Source organism: Wasmannia auropunctata, unplaced genomic scaffold (assembly GCF_000956235.1).
Source record: "Wasmannia auropunctata unplaced genomic scaffold, wasmannia.A_1.0 LD336092.1, whole genome shotgun sequence".
NCBI classification, from domain to species: Eukaryota; Metazoa; Arthropoda; class Insecta; order Hymenoptera; family Formicidae; genus Wasmannia; species Wasmannia auropunctata.
In genome coordinates, this window is record NW_012026798.1 from 1,110,440 (window position 1) to 1,124,728 (window position 14,289).

Here is a 14,289-nt window from a genome sequence, read left to right on the forward strand (position 1 = left end):
GATTTCGTCGTGCACGCGAGCACGAATGCTCATGTAATCACGATTAATCATCAAATAATAAATATTCGATTCTGCGTACCCCTCTAAATTTTATTCACGCATGGCGCTTACAAAATTACAATATTTAATAACAAAAAATGAAGTAACAGTAAAATCGTAAACGTATACCTGTAGTAAAATCCAATCACTTAATACGCATTTCACGTTCCCTTTATGCCTCCTCGCTCACTTTCACGTACTTTCCCCGTAAATGTTCGGTCAGCTCTGGGGTTTTCGACGTCGCCATGTAAAACACATACTCCAGACAATTATCGTGGAGTGTAAATTCCCTGCGTATCTGGCGTGAGGATAAAAAAAATGTATTCTAATTGCGCAATTAAGCTCAATTACACAACATCAATTGCAACGAGGTAGTGTTAACTTGCTAATGTACCTGTGTTATACGGGGCCACGTTGCCTCTTTTTCACTAATTACAGTGCCGTTCAAATTGATACTCTTGTCGGTTATCTCGCCATACTCGATGGATGCCATACCAAACGGCATATGTGCCACGATAAAGGTTAGTTGATTAGTTCCCGGGGTCACTCTCAGGAAGCCCGTTTCCCGATGCATCGGCTTCTTCAAATCCGAGGAAAAGCTCTGCGCGGTAAAATTGAACATGGGTTGCCCGACAGACGCGAAGCTCAGCTCGTCGTAATAGCTAAAGTCTTTCACCGTCGGGTATTTGCCGTGGCCCAGATTCTCCGTTCTCCACGTTCCCTTTAGCCAGGCCAGCGGTTCCAGTGCTTCGTGCAATGGATGTACGCTTTCCATTGTTTTGACTGTACTATTTTATATATTCTGGATATATATTGGACGATTGCGTGCAAGTCAGATTAACATATAATCCTCAAGTGTGGATTTTCTTCACGATTCCGCAACTTTAACTTGAGAGTTTCCAAAAATTTCAACAAAATATAACCTGCAAATCATGTAATTACAATTAATAAAATATATATATATAAGATTTCTCATAAAATGTTTTATAAAATCAAACTCCTGGTAATGTGACTGTAATAAGCCCTAACTCTCACCTGTTGTCAAGCAAGCATGCTATATATTTTTTTTATATAACATACATCAGCTGATACTTGTGTTGGATTTCTGTACAGACTCCTCCACTCTGGTCTGCCCTGTAAAATATATTTAGTTTGATTAAATTAGTCCTTAAATTGTAACGTATATTAGCAACATAGAAACAACTTACGTTTTGAAGGTCTGTTCTCGCACTGCGCACAAGAACGTTATCAACTAAGTATATATATCTTTCCACTATGATGTAACCGTGATTGACGTAATGCTGTGCAATCATGATGATTGATGAGTTTTCATTTGATTCGCTGGAAATGACGAATACAAGTGTGAAGTGGCTTTAAAAACATTCTCTCGTCTCTTGTTGAATTTACTTATTTTTCGCGTTCTGAAACACTCCACTGGTGAAAAACGATTAATTTTACGTCCTTTGACGATTTCATCTTTTGAAATCATGCCGTTTTTGATGAGAAATATTGTTGTGGTTAAGAAAAATCACAGAATTGTAATCGAGCACAATATAACCTAAAATTTTATTTTTTAAGTGTCACCACGTATCTTTTCTTGAATTTTGAAAAATTTTTAAATTAAAAAAAATTTGTTTACACTGCCAATGTTCATGCGCATGCGTACATTGCGCAATGTCTATTTTTTTCTTATCTGATTTCTTATCTGATCTGCGCGATACGCGCAGTGTATCACAGATTAGCCGCAAGCAAACAGTGTATGATGTATCGCGGCGCTAACCTATAATGCGCACACTGTCAATTTTTAATCGTACTTATGAATCATTAAAGTACAAACCTAAACCCTTGTCGAAGCTGATCGACAGAATTCCTTCTTTGTACGCCACACAATGTATTTTCTTCCGACGAGAGCTTTTTTTTTCTTAACCCGATAAGTTGACAAGATCAGATGATTATCACATCAAATGATCAAATGTCTCTCGTGACTTTTCTCGCTTGCCTCGCACCTTTTCTGGATTATCGAGAAACACCATGATTAACGTGAGCGTAAGTCAGCTCGTGAATGAAGTAGACAAGAGCGATTTTACGCTGTACACAGAATGGGAGGACACGTGCATCAAGATAATGGTGTTGCGGGCGGGTACGGTACCGTTGAGTGGCGAGGTGAATAACGAATGAATATTTATTTACCATACACTTATTTATGTAAGACAAAATTATAAAAAATATAAACAATCTTATTCATTCATTAAAAAATTCCAGCAAAACTATTGACAACTATTGTCAAGCAAGCGTGCTATATACTTTTTTTACATACCATACGTCAGCTGATACTTGTATTGGATTCTGTACAGAAATTCCTCCACTCTAGTCCCTGTAAAATATATTTACATTGATTAAATTAGTCCTTAATTGTAACAGACATACGTCGGCAACATTAGAAATAATTTGTGACGTTTTAAAGGTGACAGTTATCTAAACATTTCAGATGCACGTAGAGAACGCCAACTACTTTTTAAAGCACTTGGACGAATCCTTCGAGACGTATCTGGAGAAAACCAAACACGCGTTCTCCGGCAAAAACGCCGATATACGGTTCTTCCTGCAGGACGACACGTTCACGTGGAAGCAACAGAATATTCTCACCCGTGGCGAAATTGCGGTGTACTCCCTTTCGAATATACTAACTCTGTCTGACACGTTGAAGCAGTCGTTGGAGCTCTATCAGAAGTGCCAGGAGCGAGCGCTGGCACTGGAGAACGAGAACGAGCACCTGAATAAAGCGAATACAAAGCTGACCGCGGACATGGAAGAGATGATAAACGTGAAGATCGCCATGGAGAAGGATCTTTACATGAAATTCCTTTTGCTTCTGAATACAAAGAAGAGCAAGATTAGGGAGCTTCAGCGGGCTTTAAACGATGCCAAAAAGACAAAGTCGGTATACGATAAAACTACCGATGACGAAAGCGAGAAATCGGACGTAGAGAGTAAGAGAGCACAGGATGCTAAATCGTCTAAGCTAAGCGAACACGAGATGGATTACGAGAGCGAGCGGAAAGTCATGCCAAAGAGTAGTAAGAGAAATCTTAAGAGACGCATGAGTTCTAGCGAAGATACAAGTCCTGAACCTGAACCTTCGACAAGCAAAGGCAATTTAACGTTACTAAACACAGACAAGCATGATAACAAAGCAATGACATCTAAGCAGACTCTTAATCTCTACAACTCGGATGAATCCGAGGAGGATATGTTTTCCTAATAACAAAAGTAATATATATTGCCTTCTTTTTCTTACATTTAAAATATTAAATGCAATTTTGACACAGTTTAACACAATTATCGAATTTTCTTATAAAAAAATTTTAGTGCATATATTAGATTTAATATATTAGATAAATTATATTTGTACAAATTATATATATATATATATTTAAATGAATGTTCTAGTCTAATACTTTACTAGAAATTATCTTACATTAGAAAAATATATCATATGCAAAATATATTAATAATATATTAAAATGAAATTCAATTATATTTTTAGTGTACGAAAGCAATTATATATCTTAATTGTATATGTAATTGTGAACATTGTAACTGTTTCTATTTGATACAATGAAATATATTTATATATTTTGACGAATTTTATAAAACATGAATAGAATATAAAATGAGTACATATGCTGAATAAAAGTATTTTGATGAAGAAAAAATTATGGAGCTTCCATTTTTAATCAGTGTGCTTTGTGAATTCTTCTATATTTATAATACAATTAAAACAATTGCATGACACACTGAATTGCCTTGCATCTTCAATAAAGTTATCCTGGCTATTGCAAAAGATTGCGTTCAAGGATCGGAAAAAAGATCGAGGATAGGAAAAATCGCACGTCGATTTCGTAGAAGTGGCTAAGAAAAGTAACAACGATTCGATCATCAAAGATTGCCTATGTGTTAATGTTATCCACAATATTTTACATAAAATATATATTACAATATTATCATTAATAAATAACGGATAATGATAATAGTATTTATCGTTTTTTTTCGCTCTAATAATCCATATGCAAATGCCGAGATTTACACAATTAAGTACATCACGTTTCACAGTAGAAATTCAAAATGTGCAATAAAAGCATCAAGCGAATTTGATAAACGTATCACTCGACGATTTCATTACAGATATCAATCTCGTCAATCTACGATAATTGACTTACAATTAGTACATAGTTTTCTTTTTAATTCTGGGTAGTTAAGAGTGTGTTGTGTGTTCCTTCTATATGACTGGGAATATTTATGATTGCTGGAAATTGCAACACATGAACGTCGTACAAAGTAGCCGCGGTCTCTTGTATAAGGTGAAATATATTCAGGTTTGCTCTCGTCTAAAAGTAGTTCCAGAATGTTAGTAGGTAAATTTCTGAAATACGATACAAACGAGTATACGTAATACTCTGGCTGCTGCTCAACAATTGCCGTCGAAAATATACATCTTCTAATGTTATAACGAATCTCTTCTAACGTTATAATACACAAAACTTATCGATTAAGAACTGTAGACTAGAATATGGCCGAATATGTGTGAGTGTGTGTGTGTGTGTGTGTGTGTGTGTGAATTCTTACATCTATATAATTAACGAGACGACAGTAAAGCCTGCCGTATCTTCAATAAAGATTACACATAACTGTTTAGTTAACAAAATAAACTTACGTGCCAGCATTTCCGAAACAACATCAAACCGCATTAATTGCGCAACAAAGTAAAGACTTTGAAGGATTCAGTAACAATACTAGTGGCATTATATAAAAATCACAAAACAACGATACGGAATGTCACGAAGTGCATTTACTCGGTGCCGCAAGCAGATTAGATTTGATATAGGACAGTGTGTGTCTTTCCGTATGTACGTGGCGTCTCGTGTATCCTTTCCTGGACGTCGTGGAAGAGTCAAGGTTGAGGATTGAAGGTTGGTCTGAACACAGGTTTGAAAGGTAGCAGAAGTACGTTTTTTTTCTTTTTTTTTTTTTGATTGTATGGGTCACATCAGAAACATCCAGCTTTCGCAACAGCAGGTTCCCTGGGAAGTTTCCACTCGCGTTTTGCCCTTTCAAACTCGCATTCAGACCGATGTTACTCAGCCGGGCATCTTCCGATTTATCACGGCGCCCAGATCCGGCACGATCTGCCGCTGCTCGCGATTGAACAGCAGAGTTCGCGCGTTCAGGAACGACAGGTCCGGCAACTGATTCAGAACTCTCACGGTCTCGGCCTGCACGGTCATCGGTCGCCCGTATCGGTCCATCACCACGTGCTCCGCACCCTGCGCGTTCTCCTTCTTACCCGCCGACGTCCTCCTGTGATACTCGTGTACCCTGGAGGTACTATTGCTCGTTGGAAACGACTTATTGTTGGCTAGGGGGACGTTTCTCAGCGCTCGATGCGACGAGCTACTCTTCTGCTTAATCCCGAAATCCTGCTCGGCCCTCTTCTTCCATTCCGCTGCGCAGGGTCCTGGCAATGGTTCTATTATCTTGGACGTCTTCTGCTGTCTCAGTGAACTGCTAAGATCGGCTAAGTTCTGCGATTTCACGAACTGACTACTTGGTTCTTCCGATGGATCTGTACCGGTAATAAAAATTTAATTAAAATTAACTAGTTGAGAATTATGGGCACAGTAATTACGAAAGTACTACAAATGTTGAAAACCAAGCAGATAAGTGGAGTCTATTTAATTTCTAATAAATACGCTTGCAATCAGGAAAGATATCTTTCTATTCGAAACAAGAGTTATGATTATAGTATACATATACATGTGTGCAAAGACAAAGACAATTACGGCTTAGGCACTTACAGTAATAAACGGAGTTCGTTGAGCAAGATGACTGATGATAGGATTCGGAATGTGTGGAGCAATGAGGTGTTAGTAGAGGGTCAAACGGACACAACAGATCCAGAGGCAGAAGAGCGGATAACCCACCACCACCTGTATCGTTATTTTTCGCGGCATTTAGGACAAAATTCGACACACGTGGTCTATATGTTATAACACAGCACCATGACTACTTTTACATACAGAATACTCGATTCGGAAGTTATTCTCTTTCTCGTGATAATGTCATTTAGCAAATGAGACATTCAGCAATGTTTCTTTTTTTCTTTTCTTCAATGCAATATATTAAAATCACCAAACATGCAAATCACGATACTTACTAGCATCTAGAGGATTCACAAGGCCAGAACTATTCCAATCAAATTGGGCGGCAGGTACTTCCTAATACGACGATACAATTATCAATTAATATGCAAATTACTTACACGTACTACTAGAAATAAAAGCCTCAAACTTACATCTGAACAAGCTGCGGCGCCTTGTGTCTTGCTGGTACTGGCTGCAGATGGCTGCTGAGGCTCAGCAGTAGCTTTAATTGGCTCTAACGGAGTAAAACCGAGATTTGCAGCGAATCTCGGTATATTCGGGTTCCACCTCGGTCCGAATAGCTTTAATTTCACATAACGAAAATATCGTTACTCTTGTACATAAATATACAAAATATTGATAAGCATATTCATAAATATATAAAATATCCTGATGATGCACAGGTCGCGCATACTTACAATGTTCCGAGAATCGATGCCAAGGGCATTCAAAAGGACGTTGTTACTGCTACTGTTCGCCCATTGGTAAGTAAGGGCATTGGTTTCCTCCAAGTTCTTCACACTCTGCCAAACTTTATCCGCTTTATCTATTAAGGCTTTTATCTCGACCTCGTGATGTTCCGAAAGCACCGAGAACATGCTCGTTATTATATCTTCTATTTTATTCGCGGCCTGAAAGTGTTTCAATTATTAAATTATACGCGCGTTAAAATACATTAAATTATTATTATTTACATTAAAATGCAAGACTCTAAAAGAGATCTAAAATCAAAAGCGACACACTCGTTACGCTAAATGAACTACTAGCAATCACAGTATAACACAAACATTCCTAAACTCACATTCTTGTTCTCTATCCGACATATAGACTCTTTTAAACTAAACTGCTGTGTCTCTACTACATCCGTTGGCGTTTCGAAATTACTAAAGTCTCCAAAATCGTCGTCGTCGTCGTCGTCGCCGTCGCCGTCATCGTCCTCAGGCACCTTCAGTTCTCCAGCGTCGTCAGACTTCCACTCCGCCGTCGTGCTCGAAAAATTAGCGAAATCGCCGAAATCGTCGTTCTCGTTGTCCGCGCTTTCGAATCCGGCGCCGCTGCTGTCCTCCCATGCTTTGGCCGCCGCCGCCGCCGCCGCCGGCTCGATCGTCCGTAAAGGAAAGTCATAAAATTCACCGTCGCTAAAGTATACTACAGAATTTTCGCTCTCGTATGTGGCACATTCGTCCTCGCCCGCGGCACTCGTAATATTGGCTTTATCCTTTAAGCAGTCGAGGGATGTATTGGTAGAAGATGGCAGTGAAGCTCCTTCGGTCGGTGAAAACTTTTGTATACAAGATGCGCCGGATGGGGATCTGTGTGAACCGTGAGTTTGTACTGTCTCGCGTGCACCACTATTGGACATCGAATTGCAGTTATTCGTCAGCTCCGACGCATCTTCGTCGAAATCTCTATGCTCCATGAACTCCGTGAAGTCGGAGTTATCGAGATCGTGTGCGTCAAGACCGTTTTCCGGAATGTATCGTTCGCGCGCCTCCACGTCGCTCGGCTCCACTTCCCCGCGTGCGGGAGTCTCCTCACGCGCCCCGTTTCTCACCTCCTCGCCTACCTCTTGAACAGTTTGATTTTTCGTCCCTACGGCTACATACTCGCTCTCTTTTGATTGTACGGTAGTTTTTACATCGCAGAAATTATTATTACGAAAAGTACCCGCGTCGATCTTTCTACTAGAGTCGCGGGGGTGAATGTCTTCCATATGTACGGATGTATGATGTAAGTTTGATTCCTCTCTCACAGCATCGTCGTCGTCGTCGTCGTCATCGTCGACGTCGTCGTCGTCGTCGAAAGTGAAATCAAAATTGAACGAATCGTTTACGGTTCTACTCGACGTCTCGTCGTTGGACACTACATCGTACATCTCTATATACTGCGGCTGAATACTGAATTCACAGTCCGATTCTCTAAAAACGTTGCTACCGTCTACGTTGAGTTCTTGCGAGGTAACAAAACTGGAAATTGTCCTCTCGTCGTGGACGAAGACAGATTTGTCGTTCGTATCGCGGACACAGGACTCGTTCTCGCCGTACGGCGGGTAAGTTTCTCCGACGACGTCATCCGCCACGTTGCACTCCGTCGCGTCCGCGGAATTAGGCTTGTCGTCCAAGTAGCCCGTCTGCAGGACCGTCACACCCGTCTCCTTGTCGCAGACAGCGTCGTCCCACTCGGCGGTGTCCTCATACTGCTCGTAATTGTAAAAATCGTCGTCCAGCTGCTGCAGAATGTCCGGCGTGCTCGTGGGATCCTCCAAGTCCAGACTCACGGGCTCGACCTCGTCGTTCGCCTCGAGACCGCCGTTCGACGATCCCTCCTGCTCGCTGACCGTCTTTACGCTATCGGCTAAACTACTGTTGTTGCTACTAATTACATCCGTATCAACAAAATTCTCCTTAGCTAAAACATTCTGAGTACAAACGTGATCAACGCTATTACTAGTCTCGACGCTATTACGCGACTCGCCATTCCTAGGTGAATCTAATACATTGTGTTCCGTTACACTAGCGTCCTCGAAATTATTCTCCAATACGTTACTATCGTCCGCTCTAGCCTTCAATCTTACGTGGCTCACATTGTTCTCCGCCCTCTCGACGATCAACAGATCGTCGACGACGCCGCGTTTCGAGGCGTCGCTTATCTTGGGGCGATTGCCCAATACTGGTGACTCGCTAATACCGTTTACTCTAGGAGACGCATTCTGCGATGCTGTTGGTGTTTGCATCGGAGTAATGAGTTTCTGCGGGGACTCCGATGAAATAGACAGACCTACAATGGCAATTGTACAAATTGGAAGACGATACAAAATACTGTGTAACACGCAATATGGTTTGCCATTTGATATTTCGCTAAATGTAACAGCTATTATAAAATTTACAAATAATTACCGTCTATTCCACCAGCAAAATCTCCGAATTCATCCTCGTCGGACTCTCCAAAATTGTCCAAGGGCGGTGGCGTGGAGCTGACTAATGGTGGGAAAGCCATGGTTCTCCCCTGTTTTCAGGGAAAACGTCAACAACAATACGTTTTACAATGAAATTAAGAAAAGATGTAAAATATGATACACATCCCCACGTCACGCGTTACAATGATGCATAACGGGCGTAAAAAATAATAATAATAATAATTCGCGGAATCATTCGGCCACCATCTCGCTACCTCACGGGCTTTGTTTACAAATTACGCCGTCCCTTCCTCTCTCCATGCGTACGCCCGTTACATATGTCAAAACCGCGCGTTTAAGGTTAAGTCGCGCTCTCGGACACGGACTCGCGAGGGATTCTCTTTCCCGTGGCCGAACAGGAGACGGAGTTCCGAGGCGAGTTCTCGCGCGCGCGGCGACGGCGACGATACCCTTGCTCCTCGCCGTCGCTCTCGGAGGGGGCTGCTATCACCACCACGTACCCAGTATATAATCCGCTCCGTGGAATCTCGGGACTGTTGTTGTGCCTGTCGGCACACAATTCTATCTCGGCACTGTCATCTCGGCGGTCGTCGCGACGTGTGTCCCGCGTGTGTGGGCGCGACGGGCCTCGGTGATTATCACAGCCAGGTATCGGGTCGTCCAGCGGCAGCAGCAGCAGCAGCAGCTCGTCCGTGCGTGACGATTGGATGCACGATGACGGCGGTCATGAGACATCGCAGGTATGTAACATCACCTGTTCCAGGACGCGCACGCGCGGCGTAACGGCGCGCACCTGTCGTGTGCGTTTGCAGCGCACACGCGGCCATTTGAAATTGGTCGACGGTCTAATTTGATCTAATGTAAGATAAAACGCATAATGTGGAACAGATGAACGAATAATTTGCGGTGGTAAGTTTAGAGGAAAGTGCAGCGTTAGGTGTTTAATTTTTAATGTACATACGGCGAAGTAAACTATTACTTAGTGAATATGTTTTGTATCATAGATATAACTTTTTATATATTATAACATTATCTAATGTGTATATATAGATATGTTAATATAATCGTGTATGTACGTTTTAGAACATATAAATAAATATAATATATATAATAAATATATGTAATATATGTTCTAAGATGTACGTTTAAAATTATATTTATATGAATATCATATTTTTCGGAATCAGAGAGAGAAGTCAATTGCTGTATATGTATATATACTATATGTATATATTAAAGCTGGAAAATTTTAATTTTTTATTTACAAATTTTATGTGTATTTTAAATGAAATAGTTGATGTCTAGAAAGTTTAATTTATGTAGATGTAGCTAAGCTATCTTATGTTTAGAAATGATATAAAGTATAATATATTGATATATCAATATTATCAAAATGTTATATATATATATAGCATTTATATTTGTACAATCATATATTTAATATAATAATATTGAGCGCACATTACATATGTATCATGTACGTATTATATATTCTTATTTATTTTACGTTCCTTATAATAATTTAATAACACATTCTTCGGAATACTTTACTGCTTATTGAAAAAAAGTATAGCTTAATAATCAGTGTCTGCCTACGGTAATGCTATTTCGCACAAATATGCGTGTATGTACGTATCAATTACTTATATCGGTATAATAATTAAAATGCAAAAATAACGGAATAATAACTCTACATCTCTCTGACACGCGACAATTCTCAAGATTTAACTTGCTCGGAGGCGTGCTTGGTGCGTCTGTGTTTCCTCATATCGCCCTTTTGCCTGAAGCATCTGCCGCACACGTCGCACGAGTGCGGCTTTTCGCCGGTGTGAATTTTGATGTGGTTGTTCAAGGCCTCCGTTCTGGTGAAGGCCTTCTCGCAGTAATGGCACTTGTACCTGCGATCGCCGCGGTGTATCAGTCGGTGCTGGTAGAACACGGACCCGGTCAGGAAAGCCTTGTTGCACACGTCGCACTTGAACGGCCTCTCCCTCGTGTGCTTCTTCCTGACGTGATCCGCCAGGTCCGGCTTGATCGTGAAACGCTGGTCGCAATACTCGCAAGCGTACGGCTTGATGCCCATGTGGAATCTCTTGTGCGTCCACATGTGGCTCGACTGAGTGTAACTCTTGCCGCAAATGTTACAGACGTACGGCCGCAGGCCGTTGTGCCGCCTCTTGTGTGCGTTCAACGAGTTCGCCGTGGGCAGCAGGCTGCCGCAGATGTCGCAGGGGAACTTGGAGCACTGATCCCGTCCGTGCCCCCGTATATCCTCGCTCCTCTCGAACACGCTCCCGCAGAGCTCGCAGACGTACCTCGCGTCGCCGGACTCGGACAATCTGGGCGCACGGTCGTGCCTGTTTTGCCTGTGCTTGTACAACAGGGACAGTTCCTTCATGTCCCTGTTGCAGACGTCGCACAGAAAGACGACGAGAACCTTGAACAGTCTGGGATGTTCCTTCCAGTGCAAGACAGCCTCCGCGAACGATTTGCAAGTGGCCACGCACGTGTTGCACGTGTACGGTCTCTCGACAACGTGACGCTTTTGATGGGCCCTCAGGTTGTCCGCGTTGGTGAAGTGGCTGTTGCAGAACTCGCAGTGGTACAGCTTCGACGTCGGCAGCTCCTCGATCAGCGCGGCCCTGTCCTCGTGTGTTATCTTGCAATGAATATCCGCGTCGTCGCAGGAGGCGAACGCCTCGCCGCACTGGACGCACTTCCAGACCGTCTGGCTGTTCTCGATGACGATGCAGTGGCTCGCGACGTGCTTGTTCAATCGCGATTTCTGCGTGAAGCTCTTCGAGCACTCCGTGCACTTGTACGGCTTCTCGGGCAGGTGCGTCACCACGTGACGCTTCAGCGTGTAGCCGTCGAAGAAGCCCTTGTTGCACACCTCGCAAATGTGCGGCCGTATTTTACCGTCGACGCAAACGTGCACCCGGAGCGCCTCCTGACACTCGAACAGCTTTCCGCACTGCAGACACGAGACGCTAATCTCGTGATTAGAGTGTTGCCTCTTGTAGTGGTAGAATAGCTTCAGCTCCTTGCCGAACGTTATCTTGCAGACCTCGCAGTACAACGCCTTCGCGCCCCTGTGAAATCGCATGTGGAAGTTCAGTCGTTCCTCGAACGTAAACGTCTTGTCGCACACGAGACAACAGTACGGTTTTGTCGTGTTCTGTATACTGGGCTTGCACTTGTGACCGTCCAGGGTCTCCTCGGTGTGGTAAAGATTCATGCACGCTCCGCATTTTAAATATCTCTGCCTAGTTCCCAGGCACTGCAATGTGATGGAATGACTCCCGCTTTCCTTATTGACCTTCGCGTCATTAAACATGTTCTCCTCGTCGCTGCTCTCTAGGATTATATCATTCTCGTACAGTTCCATGTCCTTCGTATTCTGGATTGTCTCCTCGCACATGTTCATGAAGCCCTTTACACATAAGGGACAGGACTGTTGATCGGAAAATAATTGATTGGAAATGTTAAAAGACTGCTTCTCCTTTAGCATCGTCGACAGGATTTCCTCCGCTTTAATGCATTGCATGTCAAATTTGTCGCACCAGTTCACTTTCTCAACGCAGGCCAAGCAAAGCTGCTTCGGTAATGGGTCCGTCTTCTTAATCTACAATAAATCACCTTATGTAATACGCATATTTACAAGCATTTTAGTACATACATATATATATATATACATTTGCAAGAATCACAGTATGCATTATGTATGTTTAAAGTAGTTTTAATAAAATATTGCCAAAGTACTAGATTCCCTTTCTAACATATATTATATGAATTGAATAAAAAATATTTGAATGCATTTGAATAAAAAATAATCATTTATATAACAGCTTACCTTAATGCTTAGACATGTATTTATTTTATGTGCCAATTGCATTGACTCTCCGAATTCAGAATAGATATATATTGGATTGGCGGTTTGACCGGCACACAATCGACAGAAAGCAAGTGAACTCTTTGCTTTTTCATCTTGCACCGGCAATTCCAATATTTCGTTGGAAGAAAGTGGCTCCTCTTGGGACCATATCATAGAACCATCCAAATCGTCAATATCATCTTCGCGGTCACTTAACGTGCTAATTGACTCCGCTTGTAACATGTTTTATCGCTGCAAATTAAATTCACACAATTAAACAAAATTGCAAACACTTTAATATTTAACCACATACGTTTATCTTTTGCCAAACATCTACAAGACACTAAGATATAAAATATACTTTATTTATAATCATTTAATCATAAAATTAGTGGATATCATTAAATAATATTTTATAATTATTCAAATGTTTATTTATGATAAAATATTTAAAATCAAAATTATAATGCATATTGATTTCACACCAAATTTATTTTATACACTGTAGAAAATGCTTGAAACGTTGTGATAAAAAAATGTAGCAGATTACCTCTTTTTTTTCTTTAAACAGAACATAAATATATTCAAATATTCAAATATTCTTTCATGGCAAACTCAATAATCTTGATATAGAATTTTCTTGCTACCACGATTCAGCTTCTTCAAAGACAAACAAACAGATTGGTTAGCTAACTAGAAACAACTGTCTGCTACTTCTGAAACAATTGCGAAATTACTTCGTTACCTTTTTTATTTTGTTTCCAAATAAATGCAAATGAAATAGCAGAAATATAGAGAGGTTATATATACGATTATTCTTTTAATTCACGTATAATGTATATGTTGAAAAGAAAATGTAGTACTTTGATAATTTCATTTAATTAATTAAAAGTATTTAATGAAGATGGAAAAATTAATCTTATCAGAGATAAAGCGAATATAATATATTATAGTAACATGGTTAATTTTGTTATATTTTTTTTGCATAAATTCGTATAACTTTGACATAAATGATACTTATAATTTCGTATATATAAAAATATTAATATATCAGAAATGATTGTTTTATAAATATATCATATATATATATGTATATAGATACATATCTTTTAAATTCTATTTTTATATATTTCAAGATTCTAACTGTGTTAATAATATTATATTATTATGTTAAGAATATTGGAAATGTATATTTAGATCGAAAAACTAACCTTATCAAAAATAAAATAAATATATAATTTTGATAACATGGCTAATTT

The 14,289-nt window shown here is 40.5% G+C and overlaps 4 protein-coding genes across 5 annotated transcripts; 1 reads left to right on the forward strand and 3 right to left on the reverse strand.

Moving 5' to 3' along the window:
• Positions 1-69: 69 nt before the first annotated feature.
• Positions 70-1,338, reverse strand: LOC105462856 (THAP domain-containing protein 4-like). The gene is made up of 4 exons (XM_011709724.1): positions 1,248-1,338; positions 1,075-1,173; positions 434-962; positions 70-337 (listed from the first exon to the last, which is right to left on the reverse strand). Exons 3-4 carry the CDS (start codon positions 812-814, stop codon positions 212-214), a joined length of 507 nt encoding a protein of 168 aa, XP_011708026.1. The 5' UTR covers positions 815-962; positions 1,075-1,173; positions 1,248-1,338; the 3' UTR covers positions 70-211.
• A 715-nt stretch (positions 1,339-2,053) lies between these two features.
• On the forward strand, positions 2,054-3,685 carry LOC105462857 (DNA repair protein XRCC4-like). Its single transcript, XM_011709725.1, has 2 exons — positions 2,054-2,202; positions 2,528-3,685. Exons 1-2 carry the CDS (start codon positions 2,071-2,073, stop codon positions 3,299-3,301), a joined length of 906 nt encoding a protein of 301 aa, XP_011708027.1. The 5' UTR covers positions 2,054-2,070; the 3' UTR covers positions 3,302-3,685.
• Positions 3,686-3,970: 285 nt separating this feature from the next.
• Positions 3,971-9,891, reverse strand: LOC105462858. 2 transcript variants are annotated; one of them, XM_011709727.1, is made up of 8 exons: positions 9,657-9,891; positions 9,137-9,245; positions 7,042-9,017; positions 6,659-6,871; positions 6,392-6,541; positions 6,254-6,314; positions 5,895-6,026; positions 3,971-5,662 (listed from the first exon to the last, which is right to left on the reverse strand). In XM_011709727.1, the coding sequence occupies exons 2-8, from the start codon at positions 9,234-9,236 to the stop codon at positions 5,178-5,180; spliced, it is 3,117 nt and encodes a 1,038-aa protein (XP_011708029.1). In that variant the 5' UTR covers positions 9,237-9,245; positions 9,657-9,891; the 3' UTR covers positions 3,971-5,177. The 2 variants fall into 2 exon arrangements, with proteins under 2 accessions (XP_011708029.1, XP_011708030.1); XM_011709728.1 differs by lacking the exon at positions 5,895-6,026.
• Positions 9,892-10,625: 734 nt separating this feature from the next.
• Positions 10,626-13,894, reverse strand: LOC105462861 (zinc finger protein 665). Its single transcript, XM_011709731.1, has 3 exons — positions 13,581-13,894; positions 13,010-13,282; positions 10,626-12,781 (listed from the first exon to the last, which is right to left on the reverse strand). The coding sequence occupies exons 2-3, from the start codon at positions 13,271-13,273 to the stop codon at positions 10,874-10,876; spliced, it is 2,172 nt and encodes a 723-aa protein (XP_011708033.1). The 5' UTR covers positions 13,274-13,282; positions 13,581-13,894; the 3' UTR covers positions 10,626-10,873.
• Positions 13,895-14,289: the final 395 nt, after the last annotated feature.

Bases quoted from the DNA above. Each gene is read 5' to 3' on its own strand.
- LOC105462856 (XM_011709724.1), bottom strand. From the start codon at position 814: ATGGAAAGCGTACATCCATTGCACGAAGCACTGGAACCGCTGGCCTGG. The intron at 338-433 runs GTACATTAGCAA...TCCTCACGCCAG, and splicing joins CGTGGCCCCGTATAACACAG to ATACGCAGGGAATTTACACT.
- LOC105462857 (XM_011709725.1), top strand. From the start codon at position 2,071: ATGATTAACGTGAGCGTAAGTCAGCTCGTGAATGAAGTAGACAAGAGC. The intron at 2,203-2,527 runs GTGAATAACGAA...TAAACATTTCAG, and splicing joins CGGTACCGTTGAGTGGCGAG to ATGCACGTAGAGAACGCCAA.
- LOC105462858 (XM_011709727.1), bottom strand. From the start codon at position 9,236: ATGGCTTTCCCACCATTAGTCAGCTCCACGCCACCGCCCTTGGACAAT. The intron at 6,027-6,253 runs GTAAGTATCGTG...ATAACGATACAG, and splicing joins TGTGAATCCTCTAGATGCTA to GTGGTGGTGGGTTATCCGCT. The intron at 5,663-5,894 runs GTAAGTGCCTAA...TTACCGGTACAG, and splicing joins AACGAACTCCGTTTATTACT to ATCCATCGGAAGAACCAAGT.
- LOC105462861 (XM_011709731.1), bottom strand. From the start codon at position 13,273: ATGTTACAAGCGGAGTCAATTAGCACGTTAAGTGACCGCGAAGATGAT. The intron at 12,782-13,009 runs GTAAGCTGTTAT...GATTTATTGTAG, and splicing joins ATACATGTCTAAGCATTAAG to ATTAAGAAGACGGACCCATT.